General features: G+C 35.8%; 1 protein-coding gene across 4 annotated transcripts in view; it reads right to left on the reverse strand.

Annotated features, from left to right (window-relative positions):
• Nucleotides 1-24,531, reverse strand: part of SPATA6 (spermatogenesis associated 6) — a 161,064-nt gene that overhangs the window by 67,475 nt on the left and 69,058 nt on the right. For all 4 annotated transcript variants that reach the window (XM_057500190.1, XM_036893140.2, XM_057500191.1 and 1 more), the window contains 2 exons: nucleotides 18,728-18,815; nucleotides 477-517 (listed from right to left, as the gene is read on the reverse strand). In XM_057500190.1, the coding sequence (XP_057356173.1) occupies nucleotides 477-517; nucleotides 18,728-18,815 (129 nt within the window). The remainder of the gene's footprint in view (nucleotides 1-476; nucleotides 518-18,727; nucleotides 18,816-24,531) is intronic.

Below are 24,531 nucleotides of genomic sequence, written 5' to 3' on the forward strand. Positions count from 1 at the left end.
TTTAAGGCTATCATTCATTTAAAGTATGAGATACGGATTTTTCATTTATAGTGATAAGAGAAATAAAAAGAAGGTGGATTAAAGAAAAGGGCATAAATTACATGCAGATGTTGCAAAAATTATGAGGATGCTCTGTGAATGACTAACGTTTAGAAATGTACTGTGTGAGGCATTTTCTAAAAGTAACAACCAATCTCTCTGTCTGTCTCTCACATACATATACACAAACACATTCAAGAAGTAATTAATCCAAAGAACAACCAAAGGCCACAAAATTCTTCTAGGAAGACATTCAATGAACAGCCTATTCTACCATTTGACAATGTAGTTAGAATAATGACATTCCATGATATGACAATTATTGTTTGTGCATTTTCTTGACCAAATGAATATGATAATCTCTGACCATACATGTAAGAAATATGCTTTCATCTGAAAGCCAGGACAATTATCATTCTGTGATGTATATAACACACCTTATAATCCTTCGGTTGGTAGCAGCCAAGATGAGAATGATCTGAAAAAGGATGTACAAAAGAATTAAACTATAAATATTTCATATCAAAAAAGGAGAAAATTGGTTTCATCTTTGACTCTGGCTACTATCACATTGTTTCTATGATTATAATTCATATAGCAGTTTTCAAAAATATCTTAACCTCCACCAATGGTATATAAGCAAAGATCATAAAAGCAACAAGTTAAAATATCAGTTTTTCAGGTAATTAATTGATTGTACAAGCACCATTTTCATTAGAGTAGGAGACATCTGAATATAGGCCAGAATAATTTTTATTTGATTAACCAATTTGTCTACATGAAATGGATAATTTTTAGTTGATAAATCAGTTTATGATGAAATATAACTTGAATATAAAGATTTGACTGATATTGTCAAACTACATGTGTTCCTATTCTTAGAGTCCATGCTAGAATAGAGTGAGTGTAATGGAAACGACTAGTTTTAGAAGGTAGTAGCATGCTTTAGTGTACAGACCTTGTTGACAAATAAATCTGCATTAAAGTCCAAGCCCCAGCACCTCCTGTATGGCCTTGGGCACATTACTTAACCTGGTAAGTCTCAGATTCCTCATCTGTCTGATGCACCTCTTTCATACCTTGTTTTAAAGATTATATGAGAAATTATATGTAAGACAATAAAATAAATATCAACTATTAGTAACTAATACACCATCAACATCATTATTATTTTTGTATAAAATATTATATTGATTGCAGGTATATAACAGTGATTCAACAATTATATACATTACTGAGTGCTCACCACAATAAGCATAGTTACCATCTGTCAACATACAAAGATATTACAATATTAGTGACTATAATCCTGTTGCTATACTTTCATCCCATGATTAATTTATTTCAAAATTGGAAGTTTATACTTTTTGTCCCTTCCACCTATTATGCCCATCCCCCCATCTTTCTCCCCTATGGCAACCCCAGTCTGTTCTCTGTTTATGAGTCTATACTTTGTTAATTAATTTGTTTTGTTAGATTCCACACATAGGTGAAATCATATAGTATTTGCTTTTCCCTGTCTGACTTATTTCACTTAACATAATACCCTCTAGGTCCATCCATGTTGTTACAAATGGCAAGATTTCATTCTTTTTTATGGCTGAGTAATATCCCATTGTATATACATATACCACATCTTCTTTATCCATTCAATTATTGATAGACATTTAGGTTGCTCCCATAACTTAGTTATTGTAAACAATGTTGGATAAACATAGAAGTGCACATATCTATTCAAATCAGTAATTTTCAACATAATTACCTGAATTCTAATCAAACAAGCCTAGGTTTAATTCCTGATTGTACCACATCAAATATATTACTTTGGTCAAGGTATATCATTAATCTGTATTTCATTCCTCATTTCAAGATTATGAAGACAATACTTTACCTCACAGAGTTGTAGTAATGATTAAATTATAGTTTATTAAAGTCCCTAGCACAGTACCTGTAACAAAGTGGATTATAACCCTATTCTCAATCCTTTCCTAAGACAAGGACCACTACATTGTAGATTCAGATTTTGGGTTTTACTCATTTACTTAAAGAATTCAGCTTTCAAGAATTAACTGAAGTATTAAATCTCTGCTATATCGACAGTCGAGCAAATCAGAACCATAATTTGAAAATCTACTTCCTTACACATGCTAGTCAAAAGCATTCTAACACTCTATATTACATCTTCTCAAATCACTTTGTCCTCCAAAAAATTACTACAACGATAAATATCTTGGATGGTCTATATGCGGTTAATTAAATAGCTTCTTTTTATGGCACAAGATATTTGTTTTCCAGGTGTCCTGAACATTACAGAGGATAACTGAAACATTAATGTCTTTCACACAAAGCCAACTTTGCCACTTAATTCGGTAAGATTCAACTTACTTAAGTGCTTTTCAAAATTAAAAATAAATAAATTCCAGCATGCCACAAGTAGCAGAATAAATAAAAGAATGATAAGGACATACTGAGCCTAATTCTCCAAACATGGTAACTTAAGGTATATATTCTTTCTGTCAGTTAATGTAATATTAAAAGTATCAATATATTAAAACACTGCTATGTCTTCTGCCTTTCACACCATTTGTAAACTTGCCCTAATTCAGAAAAATTTATAATTTTTTTCCGTTTTTTTAAATGAAGCTGTTATTTTGATCTGATGTTCCCGGTGTTCCAATTTAATCACCCTTACCAATAATTACTCAGGAACTATATTCTATATGCAGAAGATAAAGGAGATAAAAGCCATAGCCTGTGGCCAACTGCTTATAATTTATTTTGGTTAAGTTATACCAAGTTGAATAACAGCAGCATAAAAGAACAGACAAAGTCAGAATGGTACAGGCAATTAAGGTTATAAAAAGTTGTATCAGAGATCAATCTCCCAAGGTTGAAGTCACTTAGAAAAAACTTCCTAAAGGAGGAGAAAGTTGAGTTGTGCCTTAATGGGTCACACTTATGAAAAGTCTATAAAAACAGAAAGAGCTGAATCAGATTGTGTAGATCTTTGCCAATTTACCTCTTTAAACCTCAGGTTTCTTCATCTGTTAAATGGGTATAAAAATAGTATCTAAAATTCTTTAGTTTCTTGTGAGTAATTAACCAATGGAATATCAGTACCTAGAACAGAAACTAGCAGAAAATGCATTCAATAATTGTTAGCTATTATCTGACTCTCCAGTAACCTCATGAAACAGGGCTGAATGTTTGAAGCCCTAACACTAAAAGTGATGATACGGAGACAGGACTTTTGGGTAATTGGGTTAGATGATGTCATGGGGGTGCTGGAGCCCTCATGATGGAAAGCATGCTCTTCTAATAGGAGATGTATTAGAGGCTGCACTGGTTTGTATTCTCCTTTCTCAAATCTCTTTCTCCACACACACACACAAAGAGGTCGTGTGAGCATACAGTGAGATGGCAGCTGCCTATAAGCCAAGAGAAGAAATCTCAGAATGAAACCTACCTTCCCAGCTTGATCTTGGGCTTCCTCATCTCCAGAACTTTGAGAAAATACATGTCTGTTGCTCAAGACCCCCAGTCTATGGTATTATGTATGGCATCCTGAGCAGACTAATGGAATACATAAGACTGGTTATTATTTATACTTCACATTTCAGGAGCCTGACTTTGTATATAGATAATGAGTAATGGAGCTGAGATCTTTGATTAGTTCATGCAGGAGAATAAAAGTGTCTTCAGTCTCAAAAATGACATCTGGTTATGGATTTGTTAACTAAATGGATGTGATATATAATTGAATTAGTCAAATATCAAGTAGTGACTAACAGTTCTGGTTAAAAACAAAATGTGGCCATTAGTCTTCAAAATATTTCCTTAGTAACCACCTAATATAGAAACTAAGATCCACTTGATACTAAAGTCACCACTCACACTGGGAGTACAGTGATAACAGCCTCTGAATCCTTCCTCTCTACATAGCTGACTCTCACCCAACAGGCTCAGATATGCACCAGCCCTAAAGGCCCAATCATGACTTTAAGCAAGAAGGACTTAAGGATCTGAAATCTAAAACTTAGCCTTTCTGTATCTACTCATTCTTTCTATCCAAGCAATTCTCGAGCCCCATTCTGACAAGAATTTCTCACAAGTCTAGCCAACATGTATTCCCTATGAGTTCATCCACATCTTGGCAACCTCCACAGTATTGTGCTATGAAGGTATTATCATCTTTCTTTTTCATACTCAAGTAATTGAACCCTGTTCTGGTAGTTTTAGTGCTACTATCATTGTAGAACCTCCCTGATAGTGAATGTGTGTACTTACTGAACCTTCAAAAAGCATGACCTCAGAGTCGTTATCAGCACCTACCCCACTGGCTACCTCAGTGCCCATATAACATTCTCAGGTTGGCCTCTGCTCTCCTGTGAATCTTCATGGAGCATAAAGCCAATGCATTTGTCATATATCAGTCCCTCTAATGGAAGCAAAGTAAGATGTCCAACTTTATAAAATGAAATCAGGGTTTATTCCTGCTCAGGGGATACAACCTTCAAGAAAGGAAAGGTGCATAAGAACATTTTTTATCTTGCTCAGTTGTGATGCATTCATCAGATACTGTTCCAACCTCTAGTATTTCTATCTTTCTTATTTCTATCAAAGTCTCAGTAGCAGAAGTCTCAGAATTTCCTCCTTACATTTTTTTTCTTGTCTGAAGTTTAGTAAACAGCAAGTTCCTTTCTTACCAGTGACTGGAAGAACAGTGATCATCAAAAAAGATAAAGAACTGGCTAATAAGAACATGAAAAAATATCAATGTTATTAGTCAAATACAGCTTAAAATCACAATGAGATAAGAATGCATATCTAACAGAATGGTCATAATTTAAAAAAAAAAAAGAAGTAAGTGTCAATGATGTGGAGAAACTGGACCATCATACACTGTTGGTGGGAATAAAATTTGGTTCAGCCAACAGTGACTGTAAAGGGGTTTATAGGGGGGACCTGGTATAGGGGAGAGTCTAGTAAACATAATATTCGTCATGTAAGTGTAGATTAATGATACCAAAAAAAAAAAAAAGGCAGTTCCTGTGTGGTGACCTCCAATGAGTTCTACACTAGGGTATAAAGGGCATATAAAAGTGTAGGCAAAGGGCCTGTTTGTGTTTATACAGAAGATCAAAGCCTAATTTGGCTACCCCGAAAATCAACTAAGATACGATATGAAAAAGAACTGCCAACATCAGCACTCTCTCTGGAAGACTCATGCCAGAAGATGATCATCAAAAAACCCCAACAAAGATCCACGCACCGCTACAGGTGTAGATGCACTCATCCCACCAGTTCCTGGACTTGCCATGGGAATGAAGAAGGAGATATCTAAGCTGGCCTGTGCATACAGTAAAACAACAAATTTGACTGGATCTATACTGTTGGAACTCAACCAAGAATTAGGAGAAGTGCAAATTGTAGCGCTCCAAAATCTTACAACTACAGACTATTTACTGTTAAAAGAACATATGGGATGTGAACAGTCCCCAGGGATGGGTTGTTTTAATTTGTCTGATTTCTCTCAGACTGTTCAAGTTCAGCTGGACAATATCCACCATATCATAGATAAGTTTTCACAAATGCCTAAGGTGCCTAATTGGTTTTCTTGGTTTCACTGGAGATGGCTGGTAATTACAGGTATGCTTTGGTTACGTAACTGTACTCCTATTATGTTAATGTGTGTGCACAATTTAATTAGTAGTTTAAAACCTATACATGCTGAAGTTACTCTACAAGAAGATATGTCAAAGAAATAATCAATCTTCCCATGTTTTCTTCCGCCTGCTACTTCTATAGCTTTTCTTCTTCCTTCCTAATTACAACCCTTAAATAGAATTCGTGCCTCATATCAAATTTACCGAGTATCATAATTCTTCCAAGTGGTAAAGATACCTCAAGACAAATGCTGGGCATAGAAGCCACAGGGCATAAATATGCAAAGAAGTAAAAAGCTAACCTTTTCAAACAATAAGGCTTCCCTCTCACTTACCAACTTCACATTTCCCTGTATGGCCCCGGAAGATGACTGGTTAGCCAGAGACAGGTAAGATTCCTCAAGGGAGGAACAACCTAAGACAGGCACAGTCGCAGGGGGGCCATCAGGTGAGAAATTGGGGATCAACAGAGGTGAGGCTTAGAACCTCACCCCCCCGTTCTGAGAGAAATCTACATATGTGGATGTTTTATTGCCCTTGTCTAGCTTGGATTAACACATAGTCTACAGGCACACACCTGATCATCTACATTTGCTCTCTTACAACACTAAACTATGTTTCCTACCTTTATCTTGTATCTACCTACCACTTCAGCATTTTATTAAAAATAATAATAATAAAGAGAGAAATGTGGTATCCACATATAAATCAAGTATAAAAATCAAATGAGTATTCATATTTGAACTGTTTATAGTTCATAATGCATGAGCAAAACTGAAAGTTTCTGTGATGACTGCCCTTGTACTGTTCACCATGTAACTTATTCACTATGTAAGAGTTTGTTCTCCATGTAAGAACTTGTTCGTTATGCTTCAGAAGATTGGAGACTGATGAAAATTAGGCTTGGGGTAGATTAATGATTATGCATTGAGCATTGACTCCCCTATACAGAATTTTATTGTTGTTAACAACCATTTGATCAATAAATATGAGAGATGCCCTCACCAAAAAAAAAAAAAAAAAAAAAAAAGTACACACTTCCAATTGTAAAATAAATAAGTAACCGGGATGTAATGTATAGCATAAGGAATATAGTCAAAATATTGTAACAACTTTGTATGGTGATAGCTGGTACCTAGAATTATCATGTATATAAATATTGAATCACTGTGTTGTACACCTGAAACTAATGTAATACTGTGTGTCAACTACCCTTCAATAAAAAATAATTATCTAAAAAAATATTGGTTCAGCCATACTGGAAAGCAGTTGGCAATTTCTTAAAAAGTTAAACATAAATTTATCATATGAACCAGCGATTCCATTTCAAGGTTTCCAAAAGAAAAGAAAACATATATCTGTGCAAAGACTTCAGTGCAACTGTTGACAGTAACATTATTTACAATAGCCAGAAAGTGTAAACAATCCAGGAAAACTCAGGGTGGGAATGCAAATTTATTGCAAATGGGTACAAGGAAACTCTTTTGGATGGTGGAAATATTCTAAAAATGTATTGTGGTAATTTCACAACTGTACAAATTTATTAAAAATCATTTAATCATATACTTAAAACATGAGTTTTATGGCATACAAATTATATCTTAATAATAAAAATGTTAAAAATGTTTAATAAACTAAAAAAGGAGTTACTAAAAAATGACACTGTTAGACTGCCTACAGTTCTGAGAGGTGGCACACATCTAGATGAAAGCTGAAATAGAGAAATATTTGCTATATGTATATACATGATGGCTACATGCTATTTTATTCAGAAAACATTAAAACATTACCATTTATTGCTATCCTCTCAAGATATGACATATTAGGGTTTGGAATGTTATTTCCAATTTATTTACTTTATAAATAACATCAAAGAGATTAGTGGAAGCTCATAAAAGATTACAGTATTATATGGAAAGGAAACTCATTGAAGAATCTTCAAATGAAGAGAATAAGAGAAGTTTCTTCCTGTTCTCTAAGGGGGAGATAGAGTCTAACATCTCTCCAAAATTCTAAGTAAATAAAACAGGGGCCAGGATGATGCCTTTGATTTCCTTTCAAAATACAAAAATGATTGGATAAAGCTTCCAAACCTTCTTGGAGTATAAAAATTAGTTTATTCAAAAAGAAATTGCATAAATTACAATTACATATATCATAGAAGTTCCAGAAGGAGAAAATGTACTGGAAAATTTTATCTTAAAATACACACCTGAATGAAAGTAGAGAAATAGTAGGAGAAGGGTGAAAAAGAAAGGAACTTGGGTTGGAAGACCTGGAATTTGAACTGATCATGGGTATTTTGTAGCTCTCCAGTAAGTCACTTAACCTCTGTAAACCTCTACCATTTTTCTTGATCAAATATATTTGAATCCATCTTCACATGATTCATGATTTTTATGAGGACTGAAATAATTAATGGTGGTATGAAAAGAGTATCCCATAAGAACTTAAGAATCATTAGGCAAGATAGTTGGGAAGAAAATGTTCAAGAAAAATTTCCATTAAAGACAGTCACAAGAGAAAATTCACTATGTTTAAGAGACACTGTCATAAGATATTCTGTTTAAAAATGTATTTAAATAGCTGATGAGAAGCCAAAACCCAACTGCTCAGTTGCCAGGGAAATAAAAGTAGGCAAAAGAACAGGGGCATTAAAACTGGAGAAATGAGGAGGCGGAGCCAACATGGCGGCGTGAGTAGGAGAGTGGGAATCTCCTCCCAAAAACATATATACTTTTGAAAATACAACAAACACAACTAGCCCTAAAAGAGAGACCAGAAGACGCAGGACAGTGGCCAGACTGCAGCTACACCAGCGAGAACCCAGCGACTGGTGAAAGGGGTAAGATACAAGCCCCAGCCCGGCGGGACCCGAGCGCCCCTCCCCCCAGCTCCCGGTGGGAGAACAATAGGCAGAGCGGGAGGGAGACGGAGCCCAGGACTGCCGAACACCCAGCCCCAGCCATCCGGGCCAGAGCGCAGACACAGTACAGGCCCAGGGGGCCCTGGATACTGGGGGAACAGGGAGTAAGACCTCTGAGCGGGTGCTGAAGCTGATGCCCCTGTGACAAAGAAAAGCGGGGGCTTTTTGAAAGTCTTAAAGGGACAGGGACTTAACAGCTTGACGGAAACAACCCAGGTCACAGTACAGCAGCTGGAAATTACAGGGAAAACCGGGTGCACTAACCCCCTGGGCAACAGCTCTGAGACCCCTCACGGAGGCAAACAGTCAAGCAGCCCCCCCATCCATCACCCCACCGGGCGCTGCGAAAGCAGAGAAGCAGCCTGAGACAAATTCCGCCCACAGAAAGGGAAATTTCTCCCTTCCAGCCAGGCAAGACACAAAGACCCACTCTACACGCAATTACCCAACACAAGCCACTAGGGGTCGCAGTTGCCCCAGTAAAGAAAGGCCAGTAGCAAGTGAAAATTTTGGCCCTCCCAGCTGACAGTCAATAGCACCTGTCAACATGAAAAGGCAAAAAAATATGATCCAGACAAGACTAACCCAGACAGCTTCAGCATCTGCTACATCTTCCCCTGAGAAGGAATCTGGGGAGATAGATTTAGCCAGTCTACCTGAAAAATAATTCAAAACAAAAGTCATAACCATGCTGATGGACTTGCAGAGAAATATGCAAGAACTAAGGAAGGAGAATTCAGAAATAAAACAAGCTCTGGAAGGACTTCAAAACAGAATGGACGAGATGCAAGAGACCATTAATGGACTAGAAAACAGAGAACAGGAACGCAGAGAAGCTGATGCAGAGAGAGATAAAAGGATCTCCAGGAATGAAAGAATTTTAAGAGAGCTGAGTGATCAATCTAAAAGGAATAATATAAGAATCATAGGCATTCCAGAAGAAGTAGAGAGAGAAAAGGGGATAGAAAATGTCTTTGAAGAAATAATTGCTGAAAATTTCCCCAAACTAGGGGAAGAAATGGCCTCTCAGACCACAGAGGTACACAGAACTCCCATGACAAGGGATCCAAGGAGGGCAACACCAAGACACATAATAATTAAAATGGCAAAGATCAAAGACAAGGACAAAGTATTACAAGCAGCCAGAGAGAAAAAAAAGGTTACCTACAAAGGAAAACCCATCAGGCTATCATCAGACTTCTCAACAGAAACCCTACAGGCCAGAAGAGAATGGCATGATATACTTAATGCAATGAAACAGAAGGGCCTCGAACCAAGACTACTGTATCCAGCACGAATATCATTTAAATATGAAGGAGGGATTAAACAATTCCCAGACAAGCAAAAGTTGAGGGAATTTGCCTCCCACAAACCACCTCTACAGGGCATCCTACAGGGACTGCTCTAGATGGGAGCACTCCTAAAAAGAGCACACAACAAAACACCCAACATATGAAGAAGGGAGGAGGAGGAATAAGAAGGGAGAGAAATAAAGAATCATCAGATTGTGTTTATAATAGCTCAACAAGCGAGTTAAGTTAGACAGTAAGACAGTAAAGAAGCTAACCCTAAACCTTTGGTAACCACAAACTTAAAGCCTGCAATGGCAATAAATTCATACCTTTCAATAATCACCCTAAATGTAAATGGACTGAATGCACCAATCAAAAGACACAGAGTAATAGAATGGATAAAAAAGCAAGATCCATCCATATGCTGCTTACAAGAGACTCACCTCAAACCCAAAGACGTGCACAGACTTAAAGTCAAGGGATGGAAAAAGATATTTCAAGCAAACAACAGAGAGAAGAAAGCAGGTGTTGCAATTCTGGTATCAGACAAAACAGACTTCAAAATAAAGAAAGTAACAAAAGACAAAGAAGGACATTACATAATGATAAAGGGCTCAGTCCATCAAGAGGATATAACCATTATAAATATATATGCACCCAATACAGGAGCACCAACATACCTGAAACAAATATTAACAGAACTAAAGGAGGAAATAGAATGCAATGCATTCATTCTAGGAGACTTCAACACACCACTCACTCCAAAGGACAGATCCACCAGACAGAAAATAAGTAAGGACACAGAGGCACTGAACAACACACTAGAACAGATGGACCTAATAGACATCTACAGAACTCTACATCCAAAAGCAACAGGATACACGTTCTTCTCAAGTGCACATGGAACATTCTCCAGAATAGACCACATACTAGGACACAAAAAGAGCCTCAGTAAATTCCAAAAGATTGAAATCCTACCAACCAACTTTTCAGACCACAAAGGCATTAAACTAGAAATAAACTGTTCAAAGAAAGCAAAAAGGCTCACAAACACATGGAGGCTAAACAACACGCTCCTAAATAATCAATGGATCAATGACCAAATCAAAATGGAGATCCAGCAATATATGGAAACAAATGACAACAACAACACTAAGCCCCAACTTCTGTGGGACGCAGCAAAAACAGTATTAAGAGGAAAGTATATAGCACTCCAAGCATATTTAAAAAAGGAAGAGCAATCCCTAATGAACGGTCTAATGTCACAACTATCAAAATTGGAAAAAGAAGAACAAATGAGGCCTAAGGTCAGCAGAAGGAGGGACATAATAAAGATCAGAGAAGAAATAAATAAAATTGAGAAGAATAAAACAATAGCAAAAATCAATGAAACCAAAAGCTGGTTCTTCGAGAAAATAAACAAAATAGATAAGCCTCTAGCCAGACTTATTAAGAGGAAAAGAGAGTCAACACAAATCAACAGTATCAGAAATGAGACAGGAAAAATCACAACAGATCCCGCAGAAATACAAAGAATTATTAGAGACTACTATGAAAACCTATATGCTAACAAGCTGGGAAACCTAGGAGAAATGGACAACTTCCTAGAAAAATACAACCTTCCAAGACTGACCCAAAAAGAAACAGAAAATCTAAACAGACCAATTACCAGCAACGAAATTGAAGCGGTAATCAAAAAACTACCAAAGAAAAAAACCCCCGGGCCAGATGGATTTACCTCGGAATTTTATAAGACATACAGGGAAGACATAATACCCATTCTCCTTAAAGTTTTCCAAGAAATAGAAGAGGAGGGGATACTCCCAAACTCATTCTATGAAGCTAACATCACCCTAATACCAAAACCAGGCAAAGACCCCACCAAAAAAGAAAACTACAGACCAATATCCCTGATGAACGTAGACGCAAAAATACTCAACAAAATTTTAGCAAACCGAATTCAAAAATACATCAAAACCATCGTACACCATGACCAAGTGGGATTCATCCCAGGGATGCAAGGATGGCACAACATTCGAAAGTCCATCAATATCATCCACCACATCAACAAAAAGAAAGACAAAAACCACATGATCATCTCCACAGATGCTGAAAAAGCATTTGACAAAGTTCAACATCCATTCATGATAAAAACTCTCAGCAAAATGGGAATAGAGGGCAAGTACCTCAACATAATAAAGGCCATCTATGAAAAACCCACAGCCAACATTATATTGAATAGCGAGAAGCTGAAAGCATTTCCGCTGAGATCGGGAACTAGACAGGGATGCCCACTCTCCCCACTGTTATTTAACATTGTACTAGAGGTCCTAGCCACGTCAATCAGACAAAACAAAAAAATACAAGGAATCCAGATTGGCAAAGAAGAAGTCAAACTGTCACTATTTGCAGATGACATGATACTGTACATAAAAAACCCTAAAGACTCCACCCCAGAACTACTAGAACTGATATCGGAATACAGCAAAGTTGCAGGATACAAAATCAACACACAGAAACCTGTGGCTTTCCTATATACCAACAATGAACGAACAGAAAGAGAAATCAGGAAAACAACTCCATTCACAATTGCATCAAAAAAAATAAAATACCTAGGAATAAACCTAACCAAAGAAGTGAAAGACTTATATTCTGAAAACTACAAGTCACTCTTAAAAGAAATTAAAGGGGACACTAACAGATGGAAACGCATCCCATGCTCATGGCTAGGAAGAATTAATATCGTCAAAATGGCCATCCTGCCCAAAGCAATATACAGATTTGATGCAATCCCGATGAAACTACCAGCAACATTCTTCAATGAACTGGAACAAATAATTCAAAAATTCATATGGAACCACCAAAGACCCCGAATAGCCAAAGCAATCCTGAGAAAGAAGAATAAAGTAGGGGGGATCTCACTCCCCAACTTCAAGCTCTATTATAAAGCCATAGTAATCAAGACAATTTGGTACTGGCACAAGAACAGAGCCACAGACCAATGGAACAGACTAGACAATCCAGACATTAACTCAGACATATATGGTCAATTAATATTTGATAAAGGAGCCATGGACATACAATGGCGAAATGACAGTCTCTTCAACAGATGGTGCTGGCAAAACTGGACAGCTACATGTAGGAGAATGAAACTGGACCATCGTCTAACCCCATATACAAAAGTAAACTCAAAATGGATCAAAGACCTGAATGTAAGTCATGAAACCATTAAACTCTTGGAAGAAAACATAGGCACAAACCTCTTAGACATAAACATGAGTGACCTCTTCTTGAACATATCTCCCCGGGCAAGGAAAACAACAGCAAAAATGAACAAGTGGGACTATATTAAGCTGAAAAGCTTCTGTACAGCAAAAGACACCATCAATAGAACAAAAAGGAACCCTACAGTATGGGAGAATATCTTTGAAAATGACACATCCGATAAAGGCTTGACGTCCAGAATATATAAAGAGCTCACACGCCTCAACAAACAAAAAACAAATAACCCAATTAAAAAATGGGCAAAGGAACTGAACAGACGGTTCTCCAAAAAAGAAATACAGATGGCCAACAGACACATGAAAAGATGCTCCACATCGCTAATTATCAGAGAAATGCAAATTAAAACTACAATGAGGTATCACCTCACACCAGTAAGGATGGCTGCCATCCAAAAGACAAACAACAACAAATGTTGGCGAGGCTGTGGAGAAAGGGGAACCCTCCTACACTGCTGGTGGGAATGTAAACTTGTTCAGCCATTGTGGAAAGCAGTATGGAGGTACATCAAAATGCTCAAAACAGACTTACCATTTGACCCAGGAATTGCACTCCTAGGAATTTACCCTAAGAATGCAGCAATCAAGTATGAGAAAGATCAGTGCACCCGTATGTTTATCGCAGCACTATTTACAATAGCCAAGAATTGGAAGCAACCTAAATGTCCATCGATAGATGAATGGATAAAGAAGATGTGGTACATATACACAATGGAATACTACTCAGCCATAAGAAAAGGGCAAATCCTACCATTTGCAGCAACATGGATGGAGCTGGAGGGTATTTTGCTCAGTGAAACAAGCCAAGTGGAGAAAGAGAAATACCAAATGATCTCACTCATCTGTGGAATATAAGAACAAAGGAAAAACTGAAGGAACAAAACAGCAGCAGAATCACAGAACTCAAGAATGGACTAACAGGTACCAAAGGGAAAGGGACTGGGGAGGATGGGTGGGTAGGGAGGGATAAGGGGGGGAGAAGTAGGGGGGTATTAAGATTAGCATCCATAGCGGGGTGGGAGAAAGGGGAGGGCTGTACAACACAGAGAAGACAAGTAGTGATTCTACAACAAGTTGCTACGCTGATGGACAGTGACTGTAAAGGAGTATATAGGGGGGACCTGGTATAGGGGAGAGCCTAGTAAACAAAGTATTCGTCATGTAAGTGTAGATTAATGATTTAAAAAAAAAAAAAAAAAGTGTAGGCAAAGGGTCTGTTTGTGTTTATACAGAGGATCAAAGCCTAATTGGGCTACCCCGAAAATGAACTAAGATACGATATGAAAAAGAACTTCCAACATCTGCACTCTCAGGAAGACTCATGCCAGAAGATGATCATCAAAAAACCCCAACAAAGATCCACGCACTGCTACAGCTGTAGATGCACTCATCCCACCAGTTCCTGGACTTGCCATGGGAATGAGGAAGGAGATATCTAAGCTGGCCTGTGCATACAGTAAAACAACAAATTTGACTGGATCTATACTGTTGGAACTCAACCAAGAATTTGGAGAAGTGCAAATTGTAGCGCTCCAAACTCTTACAACTACAGACTATTTACTGTTAAAAGAACATATGGCATGTGAACAGTCCCCAGGAATGGGTTGTTTTAATTTGTCTGATTTCTCTCAGACTGTTCAAGTTCAGTTGGACAATATCCACCATATCATAGATAAGTTTTCACAAATGCCTAAGGTGCCTTAATGGTTTTCTTGGTTTCACTGGAGATGGCTGGTAATTACAGATATGCTTTGGTTATGTAACTATACTCCTATTATGTTAATGTGTGTGCGCAATTTAAGTAGTAGCTTAAAACCTATATATGCTGAAGTTACTCTACAAGAAGATATGTCAAAGAAATAATCAATCTTCCCATGTTTTCTTCCGTCTGCTACTTCTATAGCTTTTCTTCTTCCTTCCTAATTACAACCCTTAAATAGAATTCGTGCCTCATATCAAATTTACCGAGTATCATAACTCCTCCAAGTGGTAAAGATACCTCAAGACAAATGCTGGGCATAGAAGCCACAGGGCATAAATCTGCAAAGAAGTAAAAAGCTAACCTTCTCAAACAATAAGGCTTCTCTCTCACTTACCAACTTCACATTTCCCTGTATGGCCCCGGAAGATGACTGGTTAGCCAGAGACGGGTAAGATTCCTCAAGGGAGGAACAACCTAAGACAGGCACAGTCGCAGGGGGGCCATCAGGTGAGAAATTGGGGATCAACAGAGGTGAGGCTTAGAACCTCACCCCCCCTATTCTGAGAGAAATCTTCTGCATACGTGGATGTTTTATTGCCCTGGTCTAGCTTGGATTAACACATAGTCTACAGGCACACACCTGATCATCTACATGTGCTCTCTTACAACACTAAACTATGTTTTCTACCTTTATCTTGTATCTACCTACCACTTCAGCATTTTATTAAAAATAATAATAATAAAGAGAGAAATGTGGTATTCACATATAAATCAAGTATAAAAACCAAATGAGTATTCATATTTGAACTGACTGTTTAGAGTTCATAATGCATGAGCAAAACCGAAAGTTTCTGTGATGACTGCCCTTGTACTGTTCACTATGTAACTTATTCATTATGTAAGAATTTGTTCTACATGTAAGAACTTGTTTGTTATGCCTCAGAAGATTGGAGACTGACGAAAATTAGGCTTGGGGTGGATTAATGATTGTGCATTGAGCATTGACTCCCCTATACAGAATTTTATTGTCGTTAACAACCATTTGATCAATAAATATGAGAGATGCCCTCACAAAAAAAAAAAAAAAAAAAAAAAAAAGGTAAATTAAAACCAAAGCTTTTCTGCCCTGTATGTTTTCAGCCTCATGTGAAGAAATAGGACAATAAAACTATTCTCTGCTGTGTCATACAGAAATGGGTTGACTCACCAAAGAAAGGTTTTGTCAAGAGCTTATGAGTTTAAAATAATCCCCAAAATAAAAATTTAACATTGTGAAAAAAAAAAAAAAAACTGGAGAAATGAGAAGGGAAACTCTTTATAACAGAAAGGCAAGTAATAAGTGTACAAATAAAAATGGAACTTTTAAAAATCACTATTTGTCAAATATCACAGTAATTGTTTTGGGCAAGAATCATCAATATCTGCTAAAGGAGGCAAAGTTGAGGAGTAACATGATATTACATAGTCTCAAAGTATCTCCCCATAATTACAAAGGGAGGATATAGCTCTCTTATGATGGATAAACCTAGCAGACACCATCTTAATCAAGTGAACAAATTACTACTCAGGTAACAGAACAACATCATGCACCTACGGACAGGAGGCACTGAAAGTAACATCACTTCTGCTGTATTCTGGGGAAAAATGAATAATCTACATCTAACCATCAAGAAAAACTAAAAACTGAAATTTAGGGATGTTCTACAAAATAACGGGCCTGTACTCTTCAACATTATCAATGCCAAACACAAAGAAAGACTAAGGAACTGATCCATATTTAAGAAAGCTAGAGATATGGCAATTGAAGGCTATGCACAATGTGAGATTTCTTTTGCTATAAAGATAATATTAAGACAAGTGTTGTCTGATTTAGGCTTATAGATGAGTAATTCTTATTACATCATTGTTAATTTACTGCTTTTCATAATTGCATCACATAACATAATATCTGTTAGTCTCCTCAGGCTGCTATAACAAAATAGACTGGGGGGCTTAACAACAGATATTTATTTTTCACAGTTCTGGAGGCTGAAAGTCCAAGATATAGGTGCCAGCACAGTCAGATTCTGGCAAGGCTCTTGTTTTGGGTTATAGACAGCTGTCTTCTGGCTGGATCCTCACATAGTTGAGAGAAAGCAAGATCTCTGGTGTCCTGTTTTATAACGAGCACTAATCCAATTATGAGGTCCATCCTCATAACTTTATCTAAACTTAATTACCTCCCATAGGCTCCACCTCCAAATATCATCACTGTGGGTTAGACCCTCAACATACGAATTTTGGAGGGACACCATTCAGTCCATAAAAATGTCATCGTCAAAAAGTTTATACACAGACACACATACAGACATGGAGGCAGGGAAAGGAAAGAGATAAAGAGAGAGAGAAAGAGGGAAAAGCAAATATTAATATTTGTGGATTCTGAAAGGTATATGGGAATTCTTTGTACTATTTTAACTTTTCTGTAAGTTTGAAATTGTATCAAAATTAAAAGTTGAAAGAAAAACAAGCACCTCATTATTAATCTGATTGTACCTCTACATAGGCAGCTGACTGCTTTGATTAAAAGTTACTGGAAACTCTTAACAGTTCTGCTGGCAAATATATAATAGTTGTCAAGAAAAATTAGACACTTAAGTACATTGCAAAACCATCTTCCAAAGAAACATCTATATTGAAGTTACTTTCAGTTTTCTTGTTCTTAAAGCTTATTTTCCATGTCTATAAATTTCTTCCAAGAGAGGAAACAGAGCATAACATCTGCTCCTAATTTCACATAATCTGGTAATAAAACACTTATTGATTACCACATCTATCTGCTGTTAATGCTAAGGAAGCAATATAAATGAGCATAAACTCTGCATGTTCTCAGGGAAGAATGTTTCATTTCATTATTTAAAAAAAGAGACGACCGTTTAGAAAGAGACAGAGCTCACTACATTATATTTTTTTCACTATCTCATTTTTCTTCCTTCTATGCCTTTCTCAGTGTGCAGTAAATTAACTTAAAGGCTACTAGTAAATGCAAGCTGGACTGACTAGCCAAAGTCTGTCTATAGATATTAACACTCAAATACCTCTATGATACAATACTAGTTAATCTTTTTCATAAAAATCATCTTCATGTTGAACTTAAACAACTTATTTGTCCATTAAGACAGGGCTAAAGATGAAAAAATATATTCTTCAAAAAATAATGCTAAAGAGTTACCTTTTCAGAAATATAAATAATAAGTATTATAATGACAGCTGCTATTTATTAAGTCCTGAGTCCCAGGGCATTTTACATGGAACATTTACCATATTTTCTTCATTATTTAAAATAAACTGACTGTCAATTTAGTTAAAAAGATTTGTTCAAGAATGCCTGGTTTATAGTAAGTGGCAGAGCAAGTATTCAAATATGTATGTACATTTATATCCAAAACCCATAACCTTGAACTTTTTACTATGGTATTTCTCAGAGCCTGTTCCACAAACTAAGTAATAAATGTTAAGGTGAAAAAAGGATTCAATTGTCAGATAAATTTAGAAATTGTTGCATAAAACAAAATCAAGTTTTTTTTTACTAGAAGGCACTAGTCTTGAATATACTAAAATGTATTTTGAATCTCAAAGAGGGAGATAGTTTATAGCAGCACAAAACTTCTATTATTTTTAAAGAGTACCTATACTGTGTCCCACAAGTTGTAAAAACTAGCACTATACCATATTATCCAATAATACAGCTAAGATTCTGTTTTTGCTAATTGATGCCAAGTTAAAGGCTTGACTGTAGTCAAGGCAACTAAAGCAAGTAAGAGAGATAACTTGTAGCTTACCATTGTGCATCCTAGACCATCCATCTCTTTCACAGTCTCTGCCAGAAGATCCAAATAAAGCATCAGCCCTGTGACTTGGAGGATCAACCTAGAAGGAGCATTTGAATGTAAAAAAGAACTTAAATGTTCTTTCAGTCTCATGGCACCAGAAAATAAACTGAAGTATTACATAGCCCAGGTATCATCAAGTTAACATGATTTTGCCAAATGGTTCAGCTGTGTTCCAAAGTCAGAGCTTAATATTTTGCTGTTGGATTTAAACAAAAGTTAAATTTAACTCCAGAAAATTTTAATTATATATTTGAGTCTACTTTAAAATGAACAGATTTATGGTTGAAATGTCCATTACTCTATTGCCTAGTTTGCTTTCCATTACAAAGTTTAAAAAAGAGGAATTTACTTTCCCACATTTAAAAAACAAATGTAACAAGAACAGAGCTACAGACCAGTGGAAAAGAATAGAGACTCCAGACATTAACCTAAACATATATGGTCAATTAATATATGATAAAGGAGCCATGGACATACAATGGGGAAGTGACAGTCTCTTCAACAGATGGTGCTGGCAAAAATGGATAGCTACATGTAAGAGAATGAAACTGGATCACTGTCTAACCCCATACATAAAAGTAAATTCAAAATGGATCAAAGGCCTGAATGTAAGTCATGAAACCATAAAACTCTTAGAAAAAAACATAGGCAAAAATCTCTTGGACATAAATATGAGTGACTTCTTCATGAACATATCTCCCCGGGCAAGGGAAACAAAAGCAAAAATGAACAGGTGGGACTATATCAAGCTGAAAAGCTTCTGTACAGCAAAGGACACCATCAATAGAACAAAAAGGTACCCTACAGTATGGGAGAATATATTCATAAATGACAGATCCAACAAAGGGTTGACATCCAAAATATATAAAGAGCTCACACACCTCAACAAACAAAAAGCAAACAATCCAATTAAAAAATGGGCAGAGGAGCTGAATAGACAGTTCTCCAAAGAAGAAATTCAGATGGCCAACAGACACATGAAAAGATGCTCCACATCACTAGTCATCAGAGAAATGGAAATTAAAACCACAATGAGATATCACCTCACACCAGTAAGGATCGCCACCATACAACAGACAAACAACAAATGTCAGCGAGGTTGTGGAGAAAGGGGAACCCTTCTACACTGCTGGTGGGAATGTAAATTAGTTCAAACATTGTGGAAAGCAGTATGGAGGTTCCTCAAAAAGCTCAAAATAGACTTACCATTTGACCCAGGAATTTCACTTCTAGGAATTTACCCTAAGAATACAGCAGCTCAGTTTGAAAAAGACAGATGCACCCCTATGTTTATCACAGCACTATCTACAATAGCCAAGAAATGGAAGCAACCTAAGTGTCCATCAGTAGATGAATGGATAAAGAAGAGGTGGTACATATACACAATGGAATATTATTCAGCCATAAGAAGAAAACAAATCCTGCCATTTGCAACAACATGGATGAAGCTAGAGGGTATTATGCTCAGTGAAACAATCCAGGCAGAGAAAGACAAGTATCAAATGATTTCACTTGTATGTGGAGTATAAGAACAAAGAAAAACTGAAGGAACAAAACAGCAGCAGAATCATAGAACCCAAGAATGGACTAACAGTCACCAAAGGGAAAGGGACTGGGGAAGATGGGTGGGAAGGGAGGGATAAGGGTGGGGAAAAAGAAAAGGGGCATTACGATCAGCATGTATAATATGGGGGGTGGCATGGGGTGGGCTTTGCAACACAGTGAAGACAAGTAGTGATTCTATAGCATCTTACTACGCTGATGGACAGTGACTGTAATGGGGTGTGGTGGGGGGACTCGGTGAAGGGGGGAGCCTAGTAAACATAATGTTCTTTATGTAATTGTAGATTAATGATAACAAAATAAAATAATAAAAAATAAATAAAATTTTAAAAAACAAGTGTAGTCATTTACTATTTATCTTCTTATCACTGAGGTTTTGAATTCAGTGTCTTTTCTAAGCTTGTTCAGAGCCCAGCATGCTGAGTGCTTTCTAACTTACAGTCAACTTTATTTTCTAACCAAAAATAAGTCAGAGTGGTATAAATCTGTGTAAAAAAGACAGCTCTCTTCATCAAAATTTGAAACTTTGTGCAAAAAGGACAGTATCAAGAGATCAAGAGGGTGAAAAGACAACCCATGGATAGGAGAAAATATTTCTAAATCATTATCTGATAAGGCATTAATATCCAGACTACATAAAAAATTTCTCCAAATCTATAAAAAAAATGTGGGCAAAAGACTTAAACAACATTTTTCCAAAATATACACAAATGACCAATAATCACAAGAGGAAATGTTCAACATCATTCATCATTAGGGAAATGCAAATCAAAATCATGGTGAGATGCTACTTCATTGGGATGGCTATTAACAAAAAAACATAATAAATGTCCGCAAGGATGTGGAGAAACTGAAGTTCTTGGGCACTGTTGGTGGCAATATAAAATGGTGCTACTACTATGAGAATTAGTATGGTAGTTTCTTAAAAAATTCAAAATAGGATTGTCATATGACCTAGCAGTTTCACTTCTGGGTATACACCCAAAAGAATTTAAAGCAGGGACTTGAACAGATATTTTTACACAATGTTTGCAGCATTATTCACAATAGCTAAAAGGTAGAAGCAATCCAACTGCCCAATAGATGAATAAATAAACAAAATGTGGCATATACATATAAAAAGAGTATTATCCATTGGTAAAAAGGAAGGAAATTCTGACACATGCTATAACATGCATGAACCTTGATAACTTATGCTAAATGAAATGAGCCAGTCACATACGGACAAATATATATTCCACATATATGAGGTAGTCAAATTCATTGAGACAGAAAGTAGAATTTTAGTTGATGGGGCTGAGGGGAAAAGGGAATGGGAAGTTATGTTTAACAGGTATACAGTGTTTCAGTTTAGAGAGACGGAATATGTTCTGAAGATAGATTGTGGTGATGATTACACAACAATGTGATTGTGCTTAATGCCACTGAACTGTACACTTAAAAATGGTTAATATGGTAAACTATACTATGCATATTTTACTGAAATTTTAAAAAATAAAAAATTTTTTAAAAGGAGCATGAAAAGATGCAACAGAATGAGAAAAAATATTTACAAATCATACCTAACAAGGATCTAGAATCCTAAATATATAAAGAAAACTTACAACTGAACAACAAGAAGACAAACAACCTAATTAAAATGGGCAAAGAACAAACAGACATTTCTCCAAAGAAGATATATAAATGGCTAACAAGCATAGGAAAAGATGCTCAGCATCATTAGTCTATAGGGAAATACAAATCAAAACCATAATGGCATACACTCTACACACTCTAGCATGGCTATAATAAAAAGAAAACAAAACAGAAAATAACAAGTTTTAGTGAGAATGTGAATAAACTGGAATCCTTGTACATTGCTGGAGGGAATGTAAAATGGGGAACCACTGTGGAAAACAACTTAACAATTCTCAACAAGATAAGCATAGATGTACTATAAGGCATATCAATTCCACTCCTAGATATGAAAGCAATTAGGAATTAAAACAGGTACAAAAAAAATTAAAACAAAAATTTATGTAATGTTCATAGAAGCACTATTCACATAACCAAAAGGAAAAACAACCCAAAGGTGCATCAACAGATGAATGGGTAATCAAAATGTAGTACATATCCATACAATGAAATATTATCCAGTCATAAAAAGAATCAAGCACTATCAGAAACACTGAGTGAGATAAATGTGCTAAATGAGAAAGCCAAGACATAAGAGGCCAAATATTGTATGATTTCATTTACTTGAAAAGGCAGAATAGGAAATCCACACAGATATAAAGGAGATTAGTGGTTGGCACTAACTGGGGAAGGTAGGGACAAGGAGTAAATGCTTAATAGGTACAGGGTTTTTGTTTAGGATGATGAAGAAATTGTAGGTTCTGGAACTAGATAGTTGTGATGGTTGTATAACAATATGAACATAATACCACTGAATTATACACTTTAAAATGGTTGAAATGGTAAATTTTATGTTTTGTGTATTTTACCACTATAGAAAAAAAAGCCTATTTTGCATGAATGAAAAAGAAAAGAAAGCTGTTTAACTCTTCTAGGATGGATGTGTCAGTTTATTTGGTAGCATGCTAATTGATTTCTTCAAACTGCTCCTTATTCTTTAGAATGATTTTTCATATAGTGTATGAAAAACTAGAATGTCTTTCCTAAAAGTGTTTACTTTTTGCACATGCATGTATCAAATCAAAATTTTGTTTGGTTATAAATTTGTTAAGTACTTTCAGAATCATGAATGGCTATGAGGGGGTGGGAAGATATTTCTATGCTTACAAATACAATTAGAAAAATCCAGTCTCTCATACATAATGGTAGAATTTTCTAACTATAGGCTTATAAGTGTGCATTTCTTTCTGTTCATTGGAAAGCTAAGAAGGAAATCATTTAAATAAAAATGTCAAGGTTTATACCAAGTGGTATTAGAATTACTCTATTTTAAACATAGACATGAAAAAATAATAAATATTTGAAAAGCAGTTATTTTCCTAAACAGTTTTTATGTGGCTTACGCCCAAATTTTCCTGGTTATCTTTGCACATAGGCATTTTAATTAAAATGCTACTATTAAGAATTCAGCATGTCCTTTCTTTTCAACTTAATTTACAATTGTGAACAGACATAAAAGCAAAGACATTCTGAAACTGCCATCAAATAAGCAAGTAAACATTATCTGGATATCACTGAAACAACAAAAAAAATGACCAAAACCTATAAATGAATTCTATAGAAATAAATCAAAATTTATCACAATTATCTCAACAAAAGATTATCATTTAAAAGTACCCATTATATTATAAATTTTTTTCTTATAATAAAAAACTGTTATTTCAGGTTAAAAGAATAAAGGATTCAGAATAAAAATACAAAGATGAATTGGAATGTTTCTTAAATATAATAATTACACGTACATTTTTTTGAAAAGGCATTACACAAAAAAAATAGGAACTCTCAGACTGTATAAATTCAAAAAGGTATTAGATTATCAAAGGAGCATATTTACATGTCCACACTTATGATTACATTTTAGAATTTGGAAAAAATGAATTAGAGACATTAAGGCTTGAAACAGTATTATAGACATCACAAAAAATTGTTTTGCTTCTATAGGCACTTAAATATTAGAAGTTTCATTTTATTATATATGTTTATTAGTAATTTTTATTAATTTGCAAGCTTTTGTTAAAGAAATACTTTTAAGTTAAAAATTCTTTATAAAAATTCAAGAAATTATGAAGATTCTGAGGAAGTCCTTTATTAAATATTCTAGACTCTTAAAATTGTAGATACTTAAAATTAGTCAAAGTCTATTTGACTATCATATGGACCCAAGCTCTAAGCTTAACCATACCAAAAGCAGGCTGCTGTAAAGATCAGAACTATGCTACCCTTAAGTTAACTCCTCACTTTCAAAGGCCTTCCCATCTTCATCAAATAATAAGTTGCTTAAAAGCTCCATTACATAAGGTTTACCCAAGGGATGCAATTTCAGAGGAAACTTATTTTCCATTATCGTATTATAAAAGACTTGGGGGATGAGGCTGGGGAGTCATAAAGAAAACTTGGTCCTCTTTTAAAACCCTACCCTGCCATTTTTTATACTAATGTCATTTATATCTAAGTTCAGTTTGTAGTTATTATGCTGTCCACTGTATAAGAAAAAAGGATTTAACATGCCATTCATA

The sequence above is a fragment of the Manis pentadactyla genome, chromosome 4, assembly GCF_030020395.1.
Source record: "Manis pentadactyla isolate mManPen7 chromosome 4, mManPen7.hap1, whole genome shotgun sequence".
Classification (NCBI taxonomy): domain Eukaryota; kingdom Metazoa; phylum Chordata; class Mammalia; order Pholidota; family Manidae; genus Manis; species Manis pentadactyla.